General features: G+C 30.7%; 1 protein-coding gene across 1 annotated transcript in view; it reads right to left on the minus strand.

Moving 5' to 3' along the window:
* The window catches only part of LOC111633861 (small G protein signaling modulator 2-like), an 89,822-nt gene that overhangs the window by 47,261 nt on the left and 18,856 nt on the right, over positions 1–23,705 (minus strand). Inside the window, exon 9 of the mRNA XM_023378496.1 lies at positions 18,677–18,813. Within this exon, the coding sequence (XP_023234264.1) occupies positions 18,677–18,813 (137 nt within the window). The remainder of the gene's footprint in view (positions 1–18,676; positions 18,814–23,705) is intronic.

The following is a 23,705-nucleotide window of genomic DNA, read 5'->3' on the forward strand; positions in this document are numbered from 1 at the left end:
ACTCTACTATGTCATCCAAACGAAGTAGAACTGATTCTTCTGCATCAAACAAGAAAAGAAAAACTTTATCTTTGGAATGTAAAGTTAACATTATTAAAGACTTCGATACAAAAATGAAAATTTGTGAATTGGCAAAGAAGTTTGATCTACTGGAATCGATGGTCAGAACAATTATAAAAGGTAAAGAAAAAATTCTCGAAGCTGCAAAAAATGCTCAATCTTTAAATTCAAGCATCATTCGTAAACATCATGGTATTATCGCTGAGATGGAAACAATGTTAAAATTATGGTGTGATAATCAAGTAATTGTGAAAAATTGTATAATAATATAATATGTTATACATATGTATTATCTAAGATTTTATTAAACATTTTTTTCTAAATTATTGCTTCTTTTTAGTCTCCACCCCCAATTAAAAATAATTTGTATGTATTTATATGTGAAATGATACCCTAACTTATGCGAATTCGACTTACGCGGTTATCGCTCGGTCCCACCTATCGCGTAAGTTCGGGGTATTACTGTACAGATAATAATTTACAACGGTTCGGATATTTCTGTTATGATAACACATTGGGCATGTGCTCCTTCAAATAAAATTTTATGTAAAAAGAATTCTTAAAAAGTGTTCCAGAACTAGAATCTCTTAGACTATATGAATTTGCAACAGTAAAGACCCAAGGAAAACTTCTCAAGACAGTTGAAAACATTACTGCAAGATTGAAATTATCTGCAAGAAATAGTGAATAAGGTTATAATTTTGTCATATTGTGAACTGAAGTTCCAGCTTGAACATTTGAAATGATCTGGACAAATTTGAAGATATGATGATCTATAATAAGAGAACATGCTAAATTCTGGAAACCAATACAAACTTTTTACTTGGAAATATTTTCATTCTTTTAAAAGATCATCATTAGCTTTGAAATATTACAAAGTGTATTAGAACAAATCCAAAATTTTTTAACAGCAGAAATCCTATCCCAAACTGGATATAAATAATACCAGAATACTCCCAAACCTAAAATCCAGTTAAGGTTAGTTCACACTGAGCACGATTCATTGGCGAAAGTGAAAAACAGAGAGAATAATATGTCAAACATGATGTCATTTCCGGCAAATTTTACCATTTTGCAAAATGCTTCAAAGTTCAGAAATGCCAAATTTTTTTGCCAGTGAAAAAATTTTGCCACCAATCATATTCCTGCTAGTTGTCACATGGTTGTTGTTGTTTTCAAGATGGCTACAGAAACTTTCTCACACAATAGGGTAAATGTTGTAATTACAGACTTTTAATACTCCTCTCACCCAGCATCATTTTCTTTTTGATGTATCTTTCTTTCTCAATAAATAAAAAAACGTGGTTAATGACAGAATATTGGAAGTGACCATTTTGTTTTTCAAGAAGACGTTTTCTCTTGCATGCAAATGATTGGCTCCTAAAAATTCATAATGGCTTTTTGCTTTTGGTTGCACGGTTCAATTTCGCTAGATGAATAAAAATCACTTTTTACTTTTCTCATTTGCTTTCACTATTCACTCAGTGTGAATTAAGCTTTAGACAAACAAAAACATTTAATAAAGAACAAACAGTTTCAACCTTTACAAAGGCCATTGTCATGTTCCACTGGTAGAATGCAAATCAAACAAAAACAGAAATTGAATAATGTTCATTATATACAAATGTTGCAAGTACAGGAACAATAATAAGTTATAAACTAAAAACAATTACAAAAGAATACAATACATACAAAAAGACTAAATGCTTATAAATAGCCGGAATAAAATATACTCCAAAACAACTGGATTACTGATATATAATGATAATACAAAGACATAATAAATACAATAAGACAAAACTGTTTACAAAACATCTCATGGTTTATAAATATGCTCGAATACTGCCCTTTAGGCATGCAACATAGGAGCTGTGTCCCTGCTACTGATAGCCATTCCTCTAGAAATAGCCCAGTACATCTCAAGAATCTCCAGGTATTTTAGCCACAATGGTAATGCATTTCCATGTAGAAGGTGAGCTTTATCAAAGTAAATCTCCACATCTGCATCCATGCGTAGATGACCAAGGCTGTATCACCCGATTTCCTATTAATAGAGTTGTGTATTACTTGACTCTAGTCATGAGGGATCTAAATCCTCATGACTAGAGTCAAGGTATTTGTAGTGTCGATGTACACATGTATTCATAGTGTTGATCCACTCTATGGTCATGCAAGAGAATTCTGCATACTCCCAGAAGAATGTTTTCATTGAGCAGATCCTTATAGTTTCTAAATAATGAAAACACTGTTGGAGTTCTCCTGTATGCAATTCAAATGCCAGAGTGCTGTCCAGTCTCCTCGAGTATTCCATTTAAACATTGGCTATAGATGACTGTTTGAAAGGGCTTGGTCTCCCCGGTGGTTGTTACTGTGCCTCCGAAAACACTGTGCAAAGGTCTTGATAAGTGTGTCCATATCTGAGGACTTTGACAACTCAGTAAATGTGCTGCCACTCCCTTTGTCTAAGAATTGCATTAGAACAGTGGGTAAATGTGTGAAAATGTACAGCGCGGACATTTTCCATTTCCATTTTTATTTTATTTACAACTTGTTGGAGTACAACAAATCCTGGCGCCATATACATATAGCCAGGTGAAAAGCGGAGTTGATGGTTACATAATAACGATACATTTAGTAGGATAAAATACATAATAAGGGAGTAGGGAAAAATAAGAAAATATGAAAGTATAATGATATAAAAATATAAAGGTATGAAATATGAGACAATAAAATTAATGGGTACATAGCAGTAAGAAGAATTATACATACATACAATTTGTACAAAATATACATATAGATAATTACATATCATTACAGTGATGCGAAAATAAGTGATATGAGATGNTGATAAGACTATATTTTGTCTTATTTTGACTATAACTTTACTAAACTCTTCTTTCAACTTCAAAACAGGGCTAAGTCTTCTGCTAAATAAGACAGCCCTACTTAACTTTCTTTGTTAAAAAAAAAAAAAAAACATTCCTCACCCTGAACATACCACAAGAGAAAATAATCCAATGAAGATCATCACAACCTAAAATAATTAAAATTTTAACTGGTATGTTTTTGAGTGGAAGAGAGGAGGGATATTGATGAAAAGTGGAAAAAAAAAAGAGTATTTTCTCTCAGCCATGTATATAGTTTTGGCAGGTTGACTGCTTTTGATTGCAAAGCAAACTGTGATTGGAAACTGACACCAAGATAAAGTTTCAAGAAATATTTCACCAAAATCACTTTTTGATTCCTAAATCTCTCAGAAGTTTGTTTTTGAACTTATTCTTTATTTCAAAAGGACTCATTTGTATCACTTCAGACTTCATTATTGATAAGTAATGTATAAAAAGTTTATTAGATAATTTCTTATTATAAAAAGAAATTATATAATATATTTAAGAGAACTTTCAAATAAACAAATTAAGAGTAAACCAAACAAAAAATGTTATGAAAAAATAATAAAGTACCCAACTTACAACTCATCAGGCTTGGAATTCTGGCGAAAAAATGAAATGGATCTGTGAAGAAACCTATTCAATTATGAAATGAAAAGGAAGGAAGAGTCAGGAAAATAAAAAATAAAATAAAAAAACAAAATTCAGAAATAAAATGAAAATTTTATGTAATAAAGTTAAAAAAAAAATACATATAAATTTTAGAATATTTAAAACTAATGTTTACTCAGTCTTAAATTCAATTATTTAATGTAACAGTAGATCTTATGTTTTACAGAAATAAACAATACTGTTATTGTAAATTGATGCACAAATTCAAAATCTAAAGCTAGGAAATTTTTTTAATGTACAATATTCATAATTAAATTTACACATGAATAATACTCATTAATAGTATTTATGTCTTTTGTGAAATATTTTACATTATTATTTATGGTATATTTATAGTTAGTGTTTGAGGAAAAAGCTAATGCTATGCTGCCAGAATGTTATGTAATTAATAGTTTACAAAAATTTATGTAAATATGAATGTTAAAAAGCAAAATTGTATATATTTTCATTCAAAAAACTGGACTTCTCAGGCTTTTCAAAATTATAAAAAAGTTTGTTGTTTTTAATGTATTTTATGTGAATATTGTAAACTATATCTACTTCTGATATTTTTCCAGGTTTTGATTCAACTTATTTTTTCTCTATTTATATTAATACTTGATAGTTTATATAATTTCACAACAGATTTCAGAATTTTGTTATCAATTTAAATTATGTTTTATGACACTAATAAATGAACTAAGACAATTTTCTTTTAAATCTTATACCAACTGTTCTTGTTATTAAAGATACAAGATTGATAAATTAAGTTATTGAATTGGTATATATAAAAAAATTTTATGATTTATGTGATTTGAGAAAAGTGTCATCAAATATTACCCATGGTTTCTGGCTCCATATTATTGTTATCTATATTAAATGCTTATTTCAGGTAGCCAATTATTTAAATTTACTATGAAGGATTGATTTCATACTGTGTTAGGAGAGCTTCAGCTTCCTAACAAATATCAGTCACTGTTCAAACTAAATTTGAACAGTGACTGATATACAGGATGAAAATGTTCCTTCATGGTAAATTTAAATGGTTAGCTACCTGAAATAAGCATTTAATATAGATAATAGTGTCACATCAGTTCACACTGTACAATCTACAAGTTTTTTTAAGTCATTAAATTAGTGATAACTGATACTGATTGTCATCACAAATTTATATTTTTACACAATGTCTGATCTCATAGCAAGTAAAATATACAGTAGAATCTTCTTTTAATGTATTGCAGAACAGATTTTTTCCCCAGGTTCTGCCATCAATGTAATTTTACTTCCTTTTAGCAGATCCGTAACTTGGAATAATGGATTTTTTTCTAATTTATTGTAAACTTTGCATTTTTCAACATTTAGTTAATATTTGGGTGTTCTCTGGGTTGCAGAGTTTGATGAAGCACTTGTTACATCTGAGATATGTACAACTGAAGAATTGTACAAAGTGTCAGCAGGCTGATACAATTGAGAAGAAGCCACCTAATGAACACTGATGCTGATCAAGCATTATGCCGAAATTTAGCAAGTCTTTCCAAGTTGTGAAGATCTTCCCGTCAAGTTTCAGCATAAATGAACAGATTCTACATGGCACTGCCAATATCAAATGATTGTAATCAATAGACAGAAAAGCATCATCAAAATGAACCAAGATGAGAGAGTCTTTTTTTAACAAATTGTGAAATCAAATGAAGTGTTAATGAGCATAAATAATTTGCCTCTTTTGTGCTTACAGTATATACAGTTTCTGTCGGCTTTGTAATACACACATACAGCATAATATATAATCTATAGAAAGGGATGTTACAATAATAAAGGATAGAGGCCACAAAAGACAATAATTTCAAGTACAGCTATTTTTGATAAGACTATATTTTGTCTTATTTTGACTATATTTTATATATTTTTGATAAGACTATATATTTTGATAAGACTATATAAAATCGTACTGCCTGCTGTGTTACCAGCTTAGAGGTATGAAGAAGTACATGTCAGGAGTTGCAATTTGGCACATAGTATTAGGTGCCCAAATCATGCATGCACAAGAAAAACCAGACTTGTAGGTACTCGGGGGACCGAGAATCAAGCCAAAATAAAATACAAAATGGCAACTCTCTCTACAAACAGGCAAACCAAAGTCAGGTGGTGAGAAGTTCAGAGTCCACTTTCTAGAACAACCTACAGTTGTTCTAGAAAGTGGACTCTGACCTTAGGGCTAAACACACAGTATTTTCTTTATTAATTAAATAAAATTTGTAATCTAATTTAGTAAATTTAGGAGTGCTTCAAATATGACATTAATAAAACAGGGTTTTATGCCATTACAAGTAGGTTTTTTAACATTATCTAGTATAGTAAAATCGTGGGACCAATAAAAATTTGACGTTATAATCGGGTTAAACTATATATTGCTTGTGCAAAACAAAAAAAAATTTCAGATGATACAATAGCCATGATTATTTTTTTCAAAAACGGGAAATTTTTGTTATGCATAGACAAAAATTCAACCCAGACTGACATGCAATGGAGAGAAATTTTGAAATTGGATAGGTTAATTTCATCGAAAATGCATCGTGGACGACCTTGTGATCATGGCCGGCGAAGTTTGAATGATTGCACCCAAAAGCAGCGATACCAAAGAAGATTGGAGAATGAGAACGAGACCTGCCTTGAGCGTCGAAGTGATTCCACTTAGTAGTGAGTCTTCGAGACATAGTCTTGTCCCAAATATGGCCTTGCCGTTTTACTTGTTTATATGTAGAGGGTTAAAGAATGAAATTTTTTTGAATAAAAAGACATTTTCCCTGTGTATGGAAAATCCATTTTTTGTGATATAACAAATTTTCAGACCAATGGATGATTTTTCTGCAGCCTGAACAATTCATTAAAACAAAATTCTACTGTATTCATATTTCATTCAGTTTAACTAGCATAATATATTAAAATTTTTAATAATGTACCTTTGAGGAATTTCATATAAACATTGTATTGTGTAATATATTATTCTCTGTCACTTTACAAATTAGTAATTACAGGACTCTCATATCATGCTAACTTATCCACTGACAAGTTACAAGATTGCCATATTCATTTTTTATAGGTAAACAATATAGAATACATTGAAATAATGTATTAAAATACATAATATATAACTAGCAATAAATCATGTTCTAATTTATTACTTTTTAATAAAAATTTGAATGTAACAAAAAGTAAAAAATAAGTATATTTTTCAAATAAAAGTGCAAGCTAATGACTTACTAAAAATACTTAAATACACATATGTAGTACAACTTGTGTAAATATTGCTCTCACAAAATTGTTATTCAAGATGAATCACTTTTGTCATTTTTATTATTTGCTAGTAGTATCTTATTATTATGCTGCTTTGAACAATGAATAAAAAGACATTATATATTAAACATACAAATGATATTGTTTGAAGTGAATAATAAGTACTTTTTTTTCTCTATTTTTACCCTTACATGCACACATACTGTATTCTCATTAGTCTTGAATGAATTTTGATTTCCTGCTAAATGTTGTGGCCAATGGCCAAGAAATTGCAAATTATTTTCTAAAAGCATTATGAATTTGTAAAATTAGTAAAAAAAAAATATATATTACACATTCTAACATAAATATATGTAAAATATTACAAATTAAAGATTAAATACAAACAACATTGTAAGACAACTCAAAAGAAATCTATTCACAATCATCAGATCGTTTTTACAATAAATATATACGAGGGCTATTTTTAAAATAAGGTCCGTTTGTGAATGAGAGTGAGAATGATGTGTGATTGCAGCAGTGTGCATGAGCATCTGCTTTCAGCATGCTTTGCGTGTGTTTAGATGCCATTTGCAGCCGTATCATCTGTCTTTGTGCTCAGCTGTAGAAGTTTATAACATTTAAGAAAATTGAGTCACCCGCCGACTGTAATATATGATCTGTTATTTGATTTCAGCACAAAAGATCATGGTAACTGTCTTTTGGGACAGGAAAGGTACTTTGTTAGTGGATTTTATGCTAAGAGGCACAACAATCAATTCTAATGCTTATTGTGACCTTGAGAAAACTCTGCCATGCCATACAAGACAAGCGGCGTGGCCTAATGTCTTCTGATGACAGGTGTCAGATTTCCTTGAAGTCGGAATTAAAAAAATTTTCGAGCAGTATGACAAATGTTTGAACAAAAATGGAAATGATATAGAAAAGTAGATAAAAGTATGTAGAATATGGGAAAAAATATATTTTAACGATATTTACAGTATTTTTCTTCTTATCAAAAAACAGACCTCATTTAAAAAATACCCTTCGTATATCAAATGCAGTATAAATAGTTATATACTTGTTTGTAATCCTTTTTCACTCATTTTTCTTTATATATAAATCTATATTTGTATAGGTTATAAACATATACATATTTAAACTGTATTTAACACTATTTCCAAATGATATAAAATTTAACAGTGCTAATGAAGTTTAATTATGATATAAAATGTGTACACTAAATACAAAAGTCTCTTAAAAATCAGATTTTTTAATGTATCATTATATAGAAAATAAAAATTTATCCTTCTTAGCTTGAATTTATGGATAACAAGCAATTATTTATCGTGACATCATCATAATGCTAGGCTGCAATTTTTAATCATATTTTTAATTTAATTAATTTAAAATATATACTATCCACCTCAAATTAGTAGTTTCTTGCCCCTGTACATCATACTTTTCCTGTTAGCAATAGAACCATGCTGCTCATCTATTAATTCCATTCAGAGAAAAAGTTTTGAATTGAAGTAATGTGACTCAGTTTGCATCAGAAGTTCATGTATAGTTAATCGAAACCTCTTGCTCCTAAGCTTTCCATATCTGATCTCAACATTCATCTATATAACCTATTTATCTCTGTTCCAGAGATTAAGGAAAGATGGATGGATGGACAGATGGATGACAGTGGGAATTTATAGGTCAACAATTTTTTCAAATTGCAGCCCACATAGATAATAAACTGACCGACCATTTTGCATGTTTCCAACAATTTCACTATATGTGTACAGCTATACCATACATATATAGCAAAATTGTTGAAAACATACAAAAAGGTCAGTTTATTAATTTAATTGCCTTTATGTCTTTATATCTTACTTTATTATATTATTGTCAACTGGGATTTATCATATTATTAGGACAATTACACTAGTGTACTGGTTATTTGCAAAAGGAGTTCTTAATAAAAAAAAAAATCTTTTTTAGAAAATTTTGGTATTCTACTATTACATAGAAATTGCAGCCTAATCTTATATAGGCCCTTAATACAAGTTAAAAATTATGTTTATTATAATCTAGAAAAGTTCTTGAAAAGTAAGTTAAATTTGTTGCAAACTTCTAATTATAGTCTTAAAAACGTAGATGAATTACTAAATAGATTAAAAAATAAAAAAATAATTATTAATAAACACATGAAATTAATGTCTTTAGATGTTAAAAATATGTATCCAAGTATAACTAGAGATAATATTGAAAACTCATTAAATAGAATACAAATTCCAGAATGGATAACTAAATTATGTTTATTAGTAATAAAAAATAATTATTTTCAGTATGATGAAAAGTTTTACACCCAAATTGATGGAATACAGTAGAACCTCGAAAACTCGGCCTAATGTGGACCGAAGGGTGGCCGAGTTTGTGAAAATGCCGGGTTATCGAGAATGGGGTTAAAAAAAGGATAAGTATGCGTGTTTCCTCAGAAAATGGTGTACTGTACTTGTATGTATTGTTTGCTGGAGAATACAACAGAGAATAAACTGCCAAATACCCTTAAACAAAGGAAAAGTACGTACTTTATGAAGGCATAGAGCCTTTACTACATGAAAATGAAAATTAATGAATACACTGTGTACAGTAATTTACCTGATAAGACAGACCTCAGAAAAATACTTTATGAGAGCTTTTATACTTTTATAAAGCTGTCTATAATGAAAATTAATTAACTAAGGATTTTTTGCCCTGCCAGGGTGTGGCCGAGTTATCCGGAGTGCCGGGTTATCGAGAGCCGAGTTTTCGAGGTTCTACTGTACTAATGGGAACATGTATTGGTCCAAGACTAGCATAAATATTCATGATACATATAGATGAAAAATTAGAAATATAGAAAGATTTGAATTTTACAATAGGTATGTAGATGATTGTATCATTATATTTGATAGTAGAAAAACAAATGAAAAATTAATTTTACAAGCAAACATAACAGAAAAAATATAAAGTTTGATATTGAAAAAGAAAGGAATCATCTTTATCTTTGCCTTTTCCCATGTTTATATGGGGATGGCATTTCCTTCTCTAATACATTTTTTCCATTTCTCCCTATCAAGGGCTTCTTCTCTCTTAAGTCCCCTCTGGTTCAAGTCTTCTTTCACCTTATCTTTCCAACACATCTTTGGTCTTCTTCTTTTCCTCTTACTACCAGTTTTCCACTCTTATTTCCAACATAATTGTCACTTCTTCACTCTATGTGGTCAAACCACTTCAACTTACATTCTTGCATCTTTTTGCTCAAAGGGCCTATCTAATAAAATCATTCATTATTCTATCCTTTCTTGACATTCCAACATCCATCTCAACATTCTCATCTCCGCCACCTTCATCTTTCTTTCTTGGGCTCATTATTGCCCATGTCTCTGCTTCATATAACACTGCAGGTCTAACTTATACAATTTTCCTTTCAGATTGCAGCTAACTTTCTTGTCGCATAACACACTGCTCAGCTTTTTTTAGTTCATCCATCCACATTGAATTCTATGCTGCATCTCCGAGTTCAATCCTCCTCCTATCTCAACAATGTCCCACAATATTTAAAACTCAGAACAAAAGGGAGCGGCACATTTTGGATTTTAATATTACACTTATCTCTACCATTCAGAGTCATATAAGCTGTTTTAGTTCTGCTAATCTTCATGCCCCTTTCTTCCAAAACTATCCTCCAATCTTCCAGTTTCTTCTCAGTCTTGGTTTGGGAAAGTTCACACAGCACAATATCATCCACAAACAGCATACTTCATGGACCCTCACCCTTCATGTCATACATCACACCAACACATCCATTATCATGTCAAACAAATAAAGGATCAATCCCTGATGCAAACCAACATTAATGAAGAACTTATCTGTAGTGCCCACATCAACTTGGGTCTCTGCTCCCTCGTACATTTCCTTAACAAGCATAACATATTTTTCTGGAACATTCTTTTCCCTCAAACATCTCCATATCTCTTGCCTTGGTACCCTATCATACACCTTTTCTAGATCTATGAACACCATGTGTAAATATTCCTGCATTTCCCTGTGCCTTTCCACCAGCTGTTTTAGAGCAAAGATAGCCTGTTTTGGAAATCAGCTGTGTTTGGAAATCAGCTGTTTTAGAGCTGATTTCCAAATTTCCTTTTGGAAATCAGCTCAACACTTTTTCCGCTATCATTTTCTGAGATGAGCCATAATTCTCGCTGAAATAGTAGTTTTTTTAATGTAGTGTAGGACCTACAAACACTTGTCTTTTTCTTGTACCCGTGACCCCCCGTGTAAGGCTTCATGACCCCCAGGGGGTCGCGACCCACAGGTTGAAAAACACTGGTCTAATCTATGGCTTTTACCACAGGTTACAATCCATGGGTTAGATCATCTTTAGTCAAAAACTTATTTTTGAAATAGAACTTTAAGAAATCCAGGGTTTAAAAATCAAGGTTGTGGCTTAAGCCTCATTTCTGTAAATCAGCTTTTATATTGTATATTTATATCTTTATTTCAGCAAATTAATTTTATAACTAGTATAAAATATTATTGATTTACTTAATATCGAAACAAATTATTTCTGTATTAAAATTACTATAAAACTAATTCATATTATTTTTACCTTTTATCCTGAGTTGCTTCATCTTCATTAGTTGTATAACAGCCATTCATTAATTGATTTGGAGTCCACTTAATTATTAAACCTTCTGGTGTTTGATGCAATGATAAATATCCTGGCATAGTTTCTATGTTTTCTCTCTATTTTACAAAATTAGAATGTTTAAATTTAAAACTTCAAATTCTATTTAATATTTGTATTATTATACATCAACTAAACTGTATTATAAAATTATATAGTAATTCTATAATATATTTTTATTAGCTGCAGAGTAATATTTGAAATTTGCAAATAGGCATAAAATGTATTAAATATATACACTAGAGTAAAAAATAAACCAAACTTTTACTATAAACTGTCATTAGTATTAAAAGAAATATTTAAAAAAAAAAAAAACTACCTATAAAATTAGCACCTTTTGCAATTACACACTTCTGCCAACATTTGTACCACTTATTAAAATAGTCATGCAGTCCATTTTGAATTACTTTCTTGAATATAACCTGAGCACTTTTTGGTATAAAAAACCAAACTCACTACAAGTTTGTTCCTAATGGATCACAGATTCAAATAAGCAGACAAGATATACTTTGTAAAATAAATAAACTAATAAAAGTATATGTAATAAAAGTTGTATTAAAAGTTTAGTTTATTTTTGACTATCCACCTTTGCACAGAGAAAACTATCGATAGATAGCATTGTGAAGTTACTTCCTGTTACTTCCTATGCTGTAATTAAACATTGGATATCGCACAATTACTAGAATATAGTAATATCGGTAACTGCTATTAACAATAACTATTAATTTATTAGTAGTTTTTTGTACAGGATATAACATATAGTTTTTGTACCATATTAAAAATCTTATATTAGTAACAGTGAATAGTATTACAAAATTATGGGAGGAAGATATTGTTCCTTATTTGATTGTAATAACTCATATCAAAAGTTAAAAAAGTGGAAAGAAAGAGTTTGCCTGCATTTCAGAAAATCAATGTTTCTTTTATTGGGTTGCTCGAAAAGTAATTTATTTTTTTTTTTTTTTATTACTAGAAGAATTAGATGTATTTTTACCAACCAATTTCATCTTACACCAAATTTTCATTATATACTGACATTATATAGCCGACATTTTGAGGCTTATTTGTAAAAAATTGTTTGATTTTGTGCAATTGTTTATTTTTTGTGTTCCATCAAGTATGGAAGATCGAAAGCAGCATTTTCAGCATATTTTGCCCTTTTATTATCAAAAAGGTAAGAATGCTGCACAAGCGAGAAAAAAATTGTGTGACATGTACGGAGAAGATGTATTCACAGAACAACAGTGCCAAAACTGGTTTACAAAATTTCGTTCTGGCAATTTCAATATCAAAGATGCACCATGTTCTGGACGGCCAGTTGAAGCCAATGAAAACAAAATAAAGGTACTGATTGAAACAAACTGCCAAATAACAACATGTAAAATCACTAAGAGATTAAATTTGTCGAAGTGAACTGTTTATGATTACTTGAAACAAACTGGTTTCGTTTTAAAGCTCGATATATGGGTTCCACATGTTCTTAAAGAGAGTTATTCTCTTTGGTGGGATTTTAAGGAAATTTTTTTTTGAGTTTTTATCAAACAATTTAACAATTGATTTGAAAGTGTGCTGCTATTAAACAAATTGAGTAATATCATCAAACAGAAAAGGCCAGAATTGATCAACAAAAAAGATGTAGTGTTTTACTACAATAATGCCAAATTTCACACAAGTTTGGTAACTCGTCAGAAACTGTTACAGCTTAGATGGGACGTGCTATCACACCAACCATATTCGCCAGATCAGGCACACTCAGATTATTACTTGTTCTGGTGTATACAAAATTTTTTAAACTAAGACATTTACTTGAAATGACAATGTCAAAAATCACTTGAATCAGTTTTTTGTAAGCAGAGATCAAAACGTTTATTAACGTGGAATCATGCTACTACCAGAAATGATGACGACAGATATTTGACCAAATGGTCGATATATAATTGAATAAAATATTAATTTATTATAAAAATATTGTGTTTTTTTTCGTGGAAAAAAAACACACATTACTTTCTGAACAACCCAATAAAAGGACATTTTACTTCTAAAATGCCATCTGAACCCAAAATACCATCTGGACTTGCTGAAAGCCACTTGTCCTTTTTACAAACATGAATTCCAGATTCTGTTATTGATTTATTATGCATTGTTTCAAAAAACTTTATTGCATTTACTTCCATCTCTTTCCCATAGTTAGTATAAATGTTACCACTAAACTTACCAAAAACATGGTTATGAAGGAATTTTTTAGAATCTGTTGCCTGTCTTTTTGGAACAGAATAAGCAGTGGAAGCAGTTATCCTAATTTTCCTGCTAGTCAACCATATATCCATATCCTGAGCTACATTTTCCAATCTTTGAAAAATTTCCCACAACTATTGCACTCAAGATTCAGTGATGAATGTGCTCCATGGAAAATCTGCACATTTCCTGGTTTATCCATCAAGTCTTCAACATTATCCAGCTTGCACATTGTATCATGTACCAGAGTGCCAGGTACATCAAGTAACGGTAAAGGACCTAGTCCACTTTCTTGTATACCTTTAATTATTTCCTCAGAAGTATATTTTTTTAACAAAAATGGTGGTATTTTTCATTGGTGAAAGTTCAATATCTTGTCCTCTTTTAGGTTTTTAAATAAGATATTATCCAGTCGTTTAGGTTCAATGTTTCTTTTTGTACCCATATTCCATTTCTGTGGAACATCGATACATGCACCTCCAGTATAACCCTGTTGTACTGCTACTACTACTTTCCACAGAATGGCTGCATAACTTTCCTTTGCCAGCCATAAAAGTGCAACCCAAACTTTCTATTTCTCCTGAGTTTCGAACACATGCCCACAGGTTATAAATTTACTCCAGCTTTCAAATACATGAGATATTTGTTCACACAATAAGACAATGTTTGCCCTACAAAACCACTTTGAAAATAATTGTATGATTCAAATCCTTTGTAGGATTACGTTTCTCATAGGTCACAGGCTTTTGAGTAAACCAAATAATATAAGACATGATTTCTTTAATATTTGGCCATTCTTTTACGTCATCTTTCCAAATGTTTCTTCACAGTTCATTTAGATATGGATACGAACAACTGTCTGCAGCATTTAAAACATAAATTTGGAATCTCAATAATAGCAGTTTATCATTAATCATTTCAACAGTAGAATAAAGAAACAGTAGAAATATACCTACCTAATTCCAAAATATTACTTTCCATCCTTGAATGAAAATAATTAAAAATCTTACTCACAGCAATAAACTATGCACAACCAACATTTAATGGCAGACACTACAGTACACTAGCGCCTTCTACCAATTACTTCAATTTCCGGAAGAAAACGTGAATAATATATCTTCTTACATGCATAATAGCGATTTAGCCACTGTAATTACTCAGCTTAATTAATGCATGTTTAACAGTGGCAAAATTTGAATAATGCAAATGTTTTTGGCTCATTTAATGAGCCATCCTCATATATGGACAGTTGAAGGTTTAAAGGCATTCCATCTTCAACTGAAGGATCATCCTCCAAAGCTGAGGATAGTCTGTTATTGGACGAAAAATATTTGTGTTACTTAAATAATTTCACCACTGTTAAAGGTGTATTAATTAAACTTGTTAAATGCAGCTTTTCAAGCAGTTTATTTTACATAAAAAAGTTAATTTTCTTGATGTTTGCAACAGAAACAATTGATGCTGTATTAAAAATTCTCACATTACATGATAAACAATAAAAATTTTAATAACTGTATTAATAGGCTTAATATACTGATAGTTATAAAAGCAAACTAATAAAGCAAAGTGTACTTGAAAGTTTCCCTCATATAACACAATAGTTATGTTATGAAAAAGTGCTGTGCTATGTGAGTCCATGCTACATGAAACAAAGGACTAATGCAAAACATATGGTTATGTTCCAGAATTTAGCAAAAGTACACTATTTTTCATTACTAAGAGAAATATGTTTACTAAAGCAACTGATAATTTATTTCCAACCAATAATTAACTAACAATCACAGTTAAAAGTACTGTATGACGCATTAATATTAATTTTAGTTATATGAAGGTGTTTTCTTTTTTATTAAGTATCAACATCATCTCAGCTTTTTTGTTGATCTTGATCAGAAGAATCAGAAACATTTTCATATTTTTTATTTTTATCAGAAAAAATTTTTTATGGATGACAAAATAAAAATATGTTATTAATCAAAAATTTGTTCTAGCAGATTGCATGTGTTCAGTCAAGTACCAAGCAACTTTTCTTCAAAATTTGTGTTCAAATACTGAGATACCACTGTATTTTTTTCATCATTTTATGAATGATTGCTTATCTACAGTTAAAATAAAATTCAATAGCACTTATCTAAAAATGTTTAAATAAACTTTACTAAATATGAAGATGGATTTATAAAAAGAAAAAGCAGTGAATCTTAAGGACTAAAGTCTGAAAGCAATGACAGCATCTGGTTGATAGAAAAGTTAGGACAAGGAAGAAAAAAATTGCACTATCAGTTTTCATTGAAGTAAACATGATGAAAAGCACAAAATAATTTGAAAATTTCAATATTCTAAAATCCATGGGCAAATTTGTAACAACACATGTGCTTACTTGAATAAAAAAAATTTTACCAAATAAAGTATATATTTAAAAATTGTGAAGTTTTGTATGGAAAATTTCTAAAACTGTTGTATGAGGGATACTTGTACATTAGACCCCCCTATAACGCTTAGATACGTTCCACGCTAATCGAATTTTACGTTGTAGGAATGATTAAATACATGAGCCAATCGCAGCCCGATAGATGNAATACAGTAGAACCTCGAAAACTCGGCCTAATGTGGACCGAAGGGTGGCCGAGTTTGTGAAAATGCCGGGTTATCGAGAATGGGGTTAAAAAAGGATAAGTATGCGTGTTTCCTCAGAAAATGGTGTACTGTACTTGTATGTATTGTTTGCTGGAGAATACAACAGAGAATAAACTGCCAAATACCCTTAAACAAAGGAAAAGTACGTACTTTATGAAGGCATAGAGCCTTTACTACATGAAAATGAAAATTAATGAATACACTCTGTAAGTAATTTACCTGATAAGGCAGACCTCAGAAAAATAGTTTATGAGAGCTTTTACACTTTTATAAAGCTGTCTATAATGAAAATTAATTAACTAAGGATTTTTTGCCCTGCCAGGGTGTGGCCGAGTTATCCGGAGTGCCGGGTTATCGAGAGCCGAGTTTTCGAGGTTCTACTGTACTAATGGGAACATGTATTGGTCCAAGACTAGCATAAATATTCATGATACATATAGATGAAAAATTAGAAATATAGAAAGATTTGAATTTTACAATAGGTATGTAGATGATTGTATCATTATATTTGATAGTAGAAAAACAAATGAAAAATTAATTTTACAAGCAAACATAACAGAAAAAATATAAAGTTTGATATTGAAAAAGAAAGGAATCATCTTTATCTTTGCCTTTTCCCATGTTTATATGGGGATGGCATTTCCTTCTCTAATACATTTTTTCCATTTCTCCCTATCAAGGGCTTCTTCTCTCTTAAGTCCCCTCTGGTTCAAGTCTTCTTTCACCTTATCTTTCCAACACATCTTTGGTCTTCTTCTTTTCCTCTTACTACCAGTTTTCCACTCTTATTTCCAACATAATTGTCACTTCTTCACTCTATGTGGTCAAACCACTTCAACTTACATTCTTGCATCTTTTTGCTCAAAGGGCCTATCTAATAAAATCATTCATTATTCTATCCTTTCTTGACATTCCAACATCCATCTCAACATTCTCATCTCCGCCACCTTCATCTTTCTTTCTTGGGCTCATTATTGCCCATGTCTCTGCTTCATATAACACTGCAGGTCTAACTTATACAATTTTCCTTTCAGATTGCAGCTAACTTTCTTGTCGCATAACACACTGCTCAGCTTTTTTTAGTTCATCCATCCACATTGAATTCTATGCTGCATCTCCGAGTTCAATCCTCCTCCTATCTCAACAATGTCCCACAATATTTAAAACTCAGAACAAAAGGGAGCGGCACATTTTGGATTTTAATATTACACTTATCTCTACCATTCAGAGTCATATAAGCTGTTTTAGTTCTGCTAATCTTCATGCCCCTTTCTTCCAAAACTATCCTCCAATCTTCCAGTTTCTTCTCAGTCTTGGTTTGGGAAAGTTCACACAGCACAATATCATCCACAAACAGCATACTTCATGGACCCTCACCCTTCATGTCATACATCACACCAACACATCCATTATCATGTCAAACAAATAAAGGATCAATCCCTGATGCAAACCAACATTAATGAAGAACTTATCTGTAGTGCCCACATCAACTTGGGTCTCTGCTCCCTCGTACATTTCCTTAACAAGCATAACATATTTTTCTGGAACATTCTTTTCCCTCAAACATCTCCATATCTCTTGCCTTGGTACCCTATCATACACCTTTTCTAGATCTATGAACACCATGTGTAAATATTCCTGCATTTCCCTGTGCCTTTCCACCAGCTGTTTTAGAGCAAAGATAGCCTGTTTTGGAAATCAGCTGTGTTTGGAAATCAGCTGTTTTAGAGCTGATTTCCAAATTTCCTTTTGGAAATCAGCTCAACACTTTTTCCGCTATCATTTTCTGAGATGAGCCATAATTCTCGCTGAAATAGTAGTTTTTTTAATGTAGTGTAGGACCTACAAACACTTGTCTTTTTCTTGTACCCGTGACCCCCCGTGTAAGGCTTCGTGACCCCCAGGGGGTCGCGACCCACAGGTTGAAAAACACTGGTCTAATCTATGGCTTTTACCACAGGTTACAATCCATGGGTTAGATCATCTTTAGTCAAAAACTTATTTTTGAAATAGAACTTTAAGAAATCCAGGGTTTAAAAATCAAGGTTGTGGCTTAAGCCTCATTTCTGTAAATCAGCTTTTATATTGTATATTTATATCTTTATTTCAGCAAATTAATTTTATAACTAGTATAAAATATTATTGATTTACTTAATATCGAAACAAATTATTTCTGTATTAAAATTACTATAAAACTAATTCATATTATTTTTACCTTTTATCCTGAGTTGCTTCATCTTCATTAGTTGTATAACAGCCATTCATTAATTGATTTGGAGTCCACTTAATTATTAAACCTTCTGGTGTTTGATGCAATGATAAATATCCTGGCATAGTTTCTATGTTTTCTCTCTATTTTACAAAATTAGAATGTTTAAATTTAAAACTTCAAATTCTATTTAATATTTGTATTATTATACATCAACTAAACTGTATTATAAAATTATATAGTAATTCTATAATATATTTTTATTAGCTGCAGAGTAATATTTGAAATTTGCAAATAGGCATAAAATGTATTAAATATATACACTAGAGTAAAAAATAAACCAAACTTTTACTATAAACTGTCATTAGTATTAAAAGAAATATTTAAAAAAAAAAAAAACTACCTATAAAATTAGCACCTTTTGCAATTACACACTTCTGCCAACATTTGTACCACTTATTAAAATAGTCATGCAGTCCATTTTGAATTACTTTCTTGAATATAACCTGAGCACTTTTTGGTATAAAAAACCAAACTCACTACAAGTTTGTTCCTAATGGATCACAGATTCAAATAAGCAGACAAGATATACTTTGTAAAATAAATAAACTAATAAAAGTATATGTAATAAAAGTTGTATTAAAAGTTTAGTTTATTTTTGACTATCCACCTTTGCACAGAGAAAACTATCGATAGATAGCATTGTGAAGTTACTTCCTGTTACTTCCTATGCTGTAATTAAACATTGGATATCGCACAATTACTAGAATATAGTAATATCGGTAACTGCTATTAACAATAACTATTAATTTATTAGTAGTTTTTTGTACAGGATATAACATATAGTTTTTGTACCATATTAAAAATCTTATATTAGTAACAGTGAATAGTATTACAAAATTATGGGAGGAAGATATTGTTCCTTATTTGACTGTAATAACTCATATCAAAAGTTAAAAAAGTGGAAAGAAAGAGTTTGCCTGCATTTCAGAAAATCAATGTTTCTTTTATTGGGTTGCTCGAAAAGTAATTTCATTTTTTTTTTTTTTATTACTAGAAGAATTAGATGTATTTTTACCAACCAATTTCATCTTACACCAAATTTTCATTATATACTGACATTATATAGCCGACATTTTAAGGCTTATTTGTAAAAAATTGTTTGATTTTGTGCAATTGTTTATTTTTTGTGTTCCATCAAGTATGGAAGATCGAAAGCAGCATTTTCAGCATATTTTGCCCTTTTATTATCGAAAAGGTAAGAATGCTGCACAAGCGAGAAAAAAATTGTGTGACATGTACGGAGAAGATGTATTCACAGAACAACAGTGCCAAAACTGGTTTACAAAATTTCGTTCTGGCAATTTCAATATCAAAGATGCACCATGTTCTGGACGGCCAGTTGAAGCCAATGAAAACAAAATAAAGGTACTGATTGAAACAAACTGCCAAATAACAACATGTAAAATCACTAAGAGATTAAATTTGTCGAAGTGAACCGTTTATGATTACTTGAAACAAACTGGTTTCGTTTTAAAGCTCGATATATGGGTTCCACATGTTCTTAAAGAGAGTTATTCTCTTTGGTGGGATTTTAAGGAAATTTTTTTTTGAGTTTTTATCAAACAATTTAACAATTGATTTGAAAGTGTGCTGCTATTAAACAAATTGAGTAATATCATCAAACAGAAAAGGCCAGAATTGATCAACAAAAAAGATGTAGTGTTTTACTACAATAATGCCAAATTTCACACAAGTTTGGTAACTCGTCAGAAACTGTTACAGCTTAGATGGGACGTGCTATCACACCAACCATATTCGCCAGATCAGGCACACTCAGATTATTACTTGTTCTGGTGTATACAAAATTTTTTAAACTAAGACATTTACTTGAAATGACAATGTCAAAAATCACTTGAATCAGTTTTTTGTAAGCAGAGATCAAAACGTTTATTAACGTGGAATCATGCTACTACCAGAAATGATGACGACAGATATTTGACCAAATGGTCGATATATAATTGAATAAAATATTAATTTATTATAAAAATATTGTGTTTTTTTTCCACGAAAAAAAACACACATTACTTTCTGAACAACCCAATAAAAGGACATTTTACTTCTAAAATGCCATCTGAACCCAAAATACCATCTGGACTTGCTGAAAGCCACTTGTCCTTTTTACAAACATGAATTCCAGATTCTGTTATTGATTTATTATGCATTGTTTCAAAAAACTTTATTGCATTTACTTCCATCTCTTTCCCATAGTTAGTATAAATGTTACCACTAAACTTACCAAAAACATGGTTATGAAGGAATTTTTTAGAATCTGTTGCCTGTCTTTTTGGAACAGAATAAGCAGTGGAAGCAGTTATCCTAATTTTCCTGCTAGTCAACCATATATCCATATCCTGAGCTACATTTTCCAATCTTTGAAAAATTTCCCACAACTATTGCACTCAAGATTCAGTGATGAATGTGCTCCATGGAAAATCTGCACATTTCCTGGTTTATCCATCAAGTCTTCAACATTATCCAGCTTGCACATTGTATCATGTACCAGAGTGCCAGGTACATCAAGTAACGGTAAAGGACCTAGTCCACTTTCTTGTATACCTTTAATTATTTCCTCAGAAGTATATTTTTTTAACAAAAATGGTGGTATTTTTCATTGGTGAAAGTTCAATATCTTGTCCTCTTTTAGGTTTTTAAATAAGATATTATCCAGTCGTTTAGGTTCAATGTTTCTTTTTGTACCCATATTCCATTTCTGTGGAACATCGATACATGCACCTCCAGTATAACCCTGTTGTACTGCTACTACTACTTTCCACAGAATGGCTGCATAACTTTCCTTTGCCAGCCATAAAAGTGCAACCCAAACTTTCTATTTCTCCTGAGTTTCGAACACATGCCCACAGGTTATAAATTTACTCCAGCTTTCAAATACATGAGATATTTGTTCACACAATAAGACAATGTTTGCCCTACAAAACCACTTTGAAAATAATTGTATGATTCAAATCCTTTGTAGGATTACGTTTCTCATAGGTCACAGGCTTTTGAGTAAACCAAATAATATAAGACATGATTTCTTTAATATTTGGCCATTCTTTTACGTCATCTTTCCAAATGTTTCTTCACAGTTCATTTAGATATGGATACGAACAACTGTCTGCAGCATTTAAAACATAAATTTGGAATCTCAATAATAGCAGTTTATCATTAATCATTTCAACAGTAGAATAAAGAAACAGTAGAAATATACCTACCTAATTCCAAAATATTACTTTCCATCCTTGAATGAAAATAATTAAAAATCTTACTCACAGCAATAAACTATGCACAACCAACATTTAATGGCAGACACTACAGTACACTAGCGCCTTCTACCAATTACTTCAATTTCCGGAAGAAAACGTGAATAATATATCTTCTTACATGCATAATAGCGATTTAGCCACTGTAATTACTCAGCTTAATTAATGCATGTTTAACAGTGGCAAAATTTGAATAATGCAAATGTTTTTGGCTCATTTAATGAGCCATCCTCATATATGGACAGTTGAAGGTTTAAAGGCATTCCATCTTCAACTGAAGGATCATCCTCCAAAGCTGAGGATAGTCTGTTATTGGACGAAAAATATTTGTGTTACTTAAATAATTTCACCACTGTTAAAGGTGTATTAATTAAACTTGTTAAATGCAGCTTTTCAAGCAGTTTATTTTACATAAAAAAGTTAATTTTCTTGATGTTTGCAACAGAAACAATTGATGCTGTATTAAAAATTCTCACATTACATGATAAACAATAAAAATTTTAATAACTGTATTAATAGGCTTAATATACTGATAGTTATAAAAGCAAACTAATAAAGCAAAGTGTACTTGAAAGTTTCCCTCATATAACACAATAGTTATGTTATGAAAAAGTGCTGTGCTATGTGAGTCCATGCTACATGAAACAAAGGACTAATGCAAAACATATGGTTATGTTCCAGAATTTAGCAAAAGTACACTATTTTTCATTACTAAGAGAAATATGTTTACTAAAGCAACTGATAATTTATTTCCAACCAATAATTAACTAACAATCACAGTTAAAAGTACTGTATGACGCATTAATATTAATTTTAGTTATATGAAGGTGTTTTCTTTTTTATTAAGTATCAACATCATCTCAGCTTTTTTGTTGATCTTGATCAGAAGAATCAGAAACATTTTCATATTTTTTATTTTTATCAGAAAAAATTTTTTATGGATGACAAAATAAAAATATGTTATTAATCAAAAATTTGTTCTAGCAGATTGCATGTGTTCAGTCAAGTACCAAGCAACTTTTCTTCAAAATTTGTGTTCAAATACTGAGATACCACTGTATTTTTTTCATCATTTTATGAATGATTGCTTATCTACAGTTAAAATAAAATTCAATAGCACTTATCTAAAAATGTTTAAATAAACTTTACTAAATATGAAGATGGATTTATAAAAAGAAAAAGCAGTGAATCTTAAGGACTAAAGTCTGAAAGCAATGACAGCATCTGGTTGATAGAAAAGTTAGGACAAGGAAGAAAAAAATTGCACTATCAGTTTTCATTGAAGTAAACATGATGAAAAGCACAAAATAATTTGAAAATTTCAATATTCTAAAATCCATGGGCAAATTTGTAACAACACATGTGCTTACTTGAATAAAAAAAATTTTACCAAATAAAGTATATATTTAAAAATTGTGAAGTTTTGTATGGAAAATTTCTAAAACTGTTGTATGAGGGATACTTGTACATTAGACCCCCCTATAACGCTTAGATACGTTCCACGCTAATCGAATTTTACGTTGTAGGAATGATTAAATACATGAGCCAATCGCAGCCCGAAAGGTGTGAACTTTACGGACCAAGGCTGTTTGAAAGGTTTTCTTCTATAAAATTAACCGATTGTAGACTAATTCCACTCAACATTTCCAAAACACGTATAATTTTTTGGGAATAATCTGTATAAACTATGCTATAAACAAAAAATTATAGGA

Source organism: Centruroides sculpturatus, unplaced genomic scaffold (genome assembly GCF_000671375.1).
Source record: "Centruroides sculpturatus isolate CEXI.00-Female unplaced genomic scaffold, Cexi_2.0 scaffold804, whole genome shotgun sequence".
NCBI classification, from domain to species: domain Eukaryota; kingdom Metazoa; phylum Arthropoda; class Arachnida; order Scorpiones; family Buthidae; genus Centruroides; species Centruroides sculpturatus.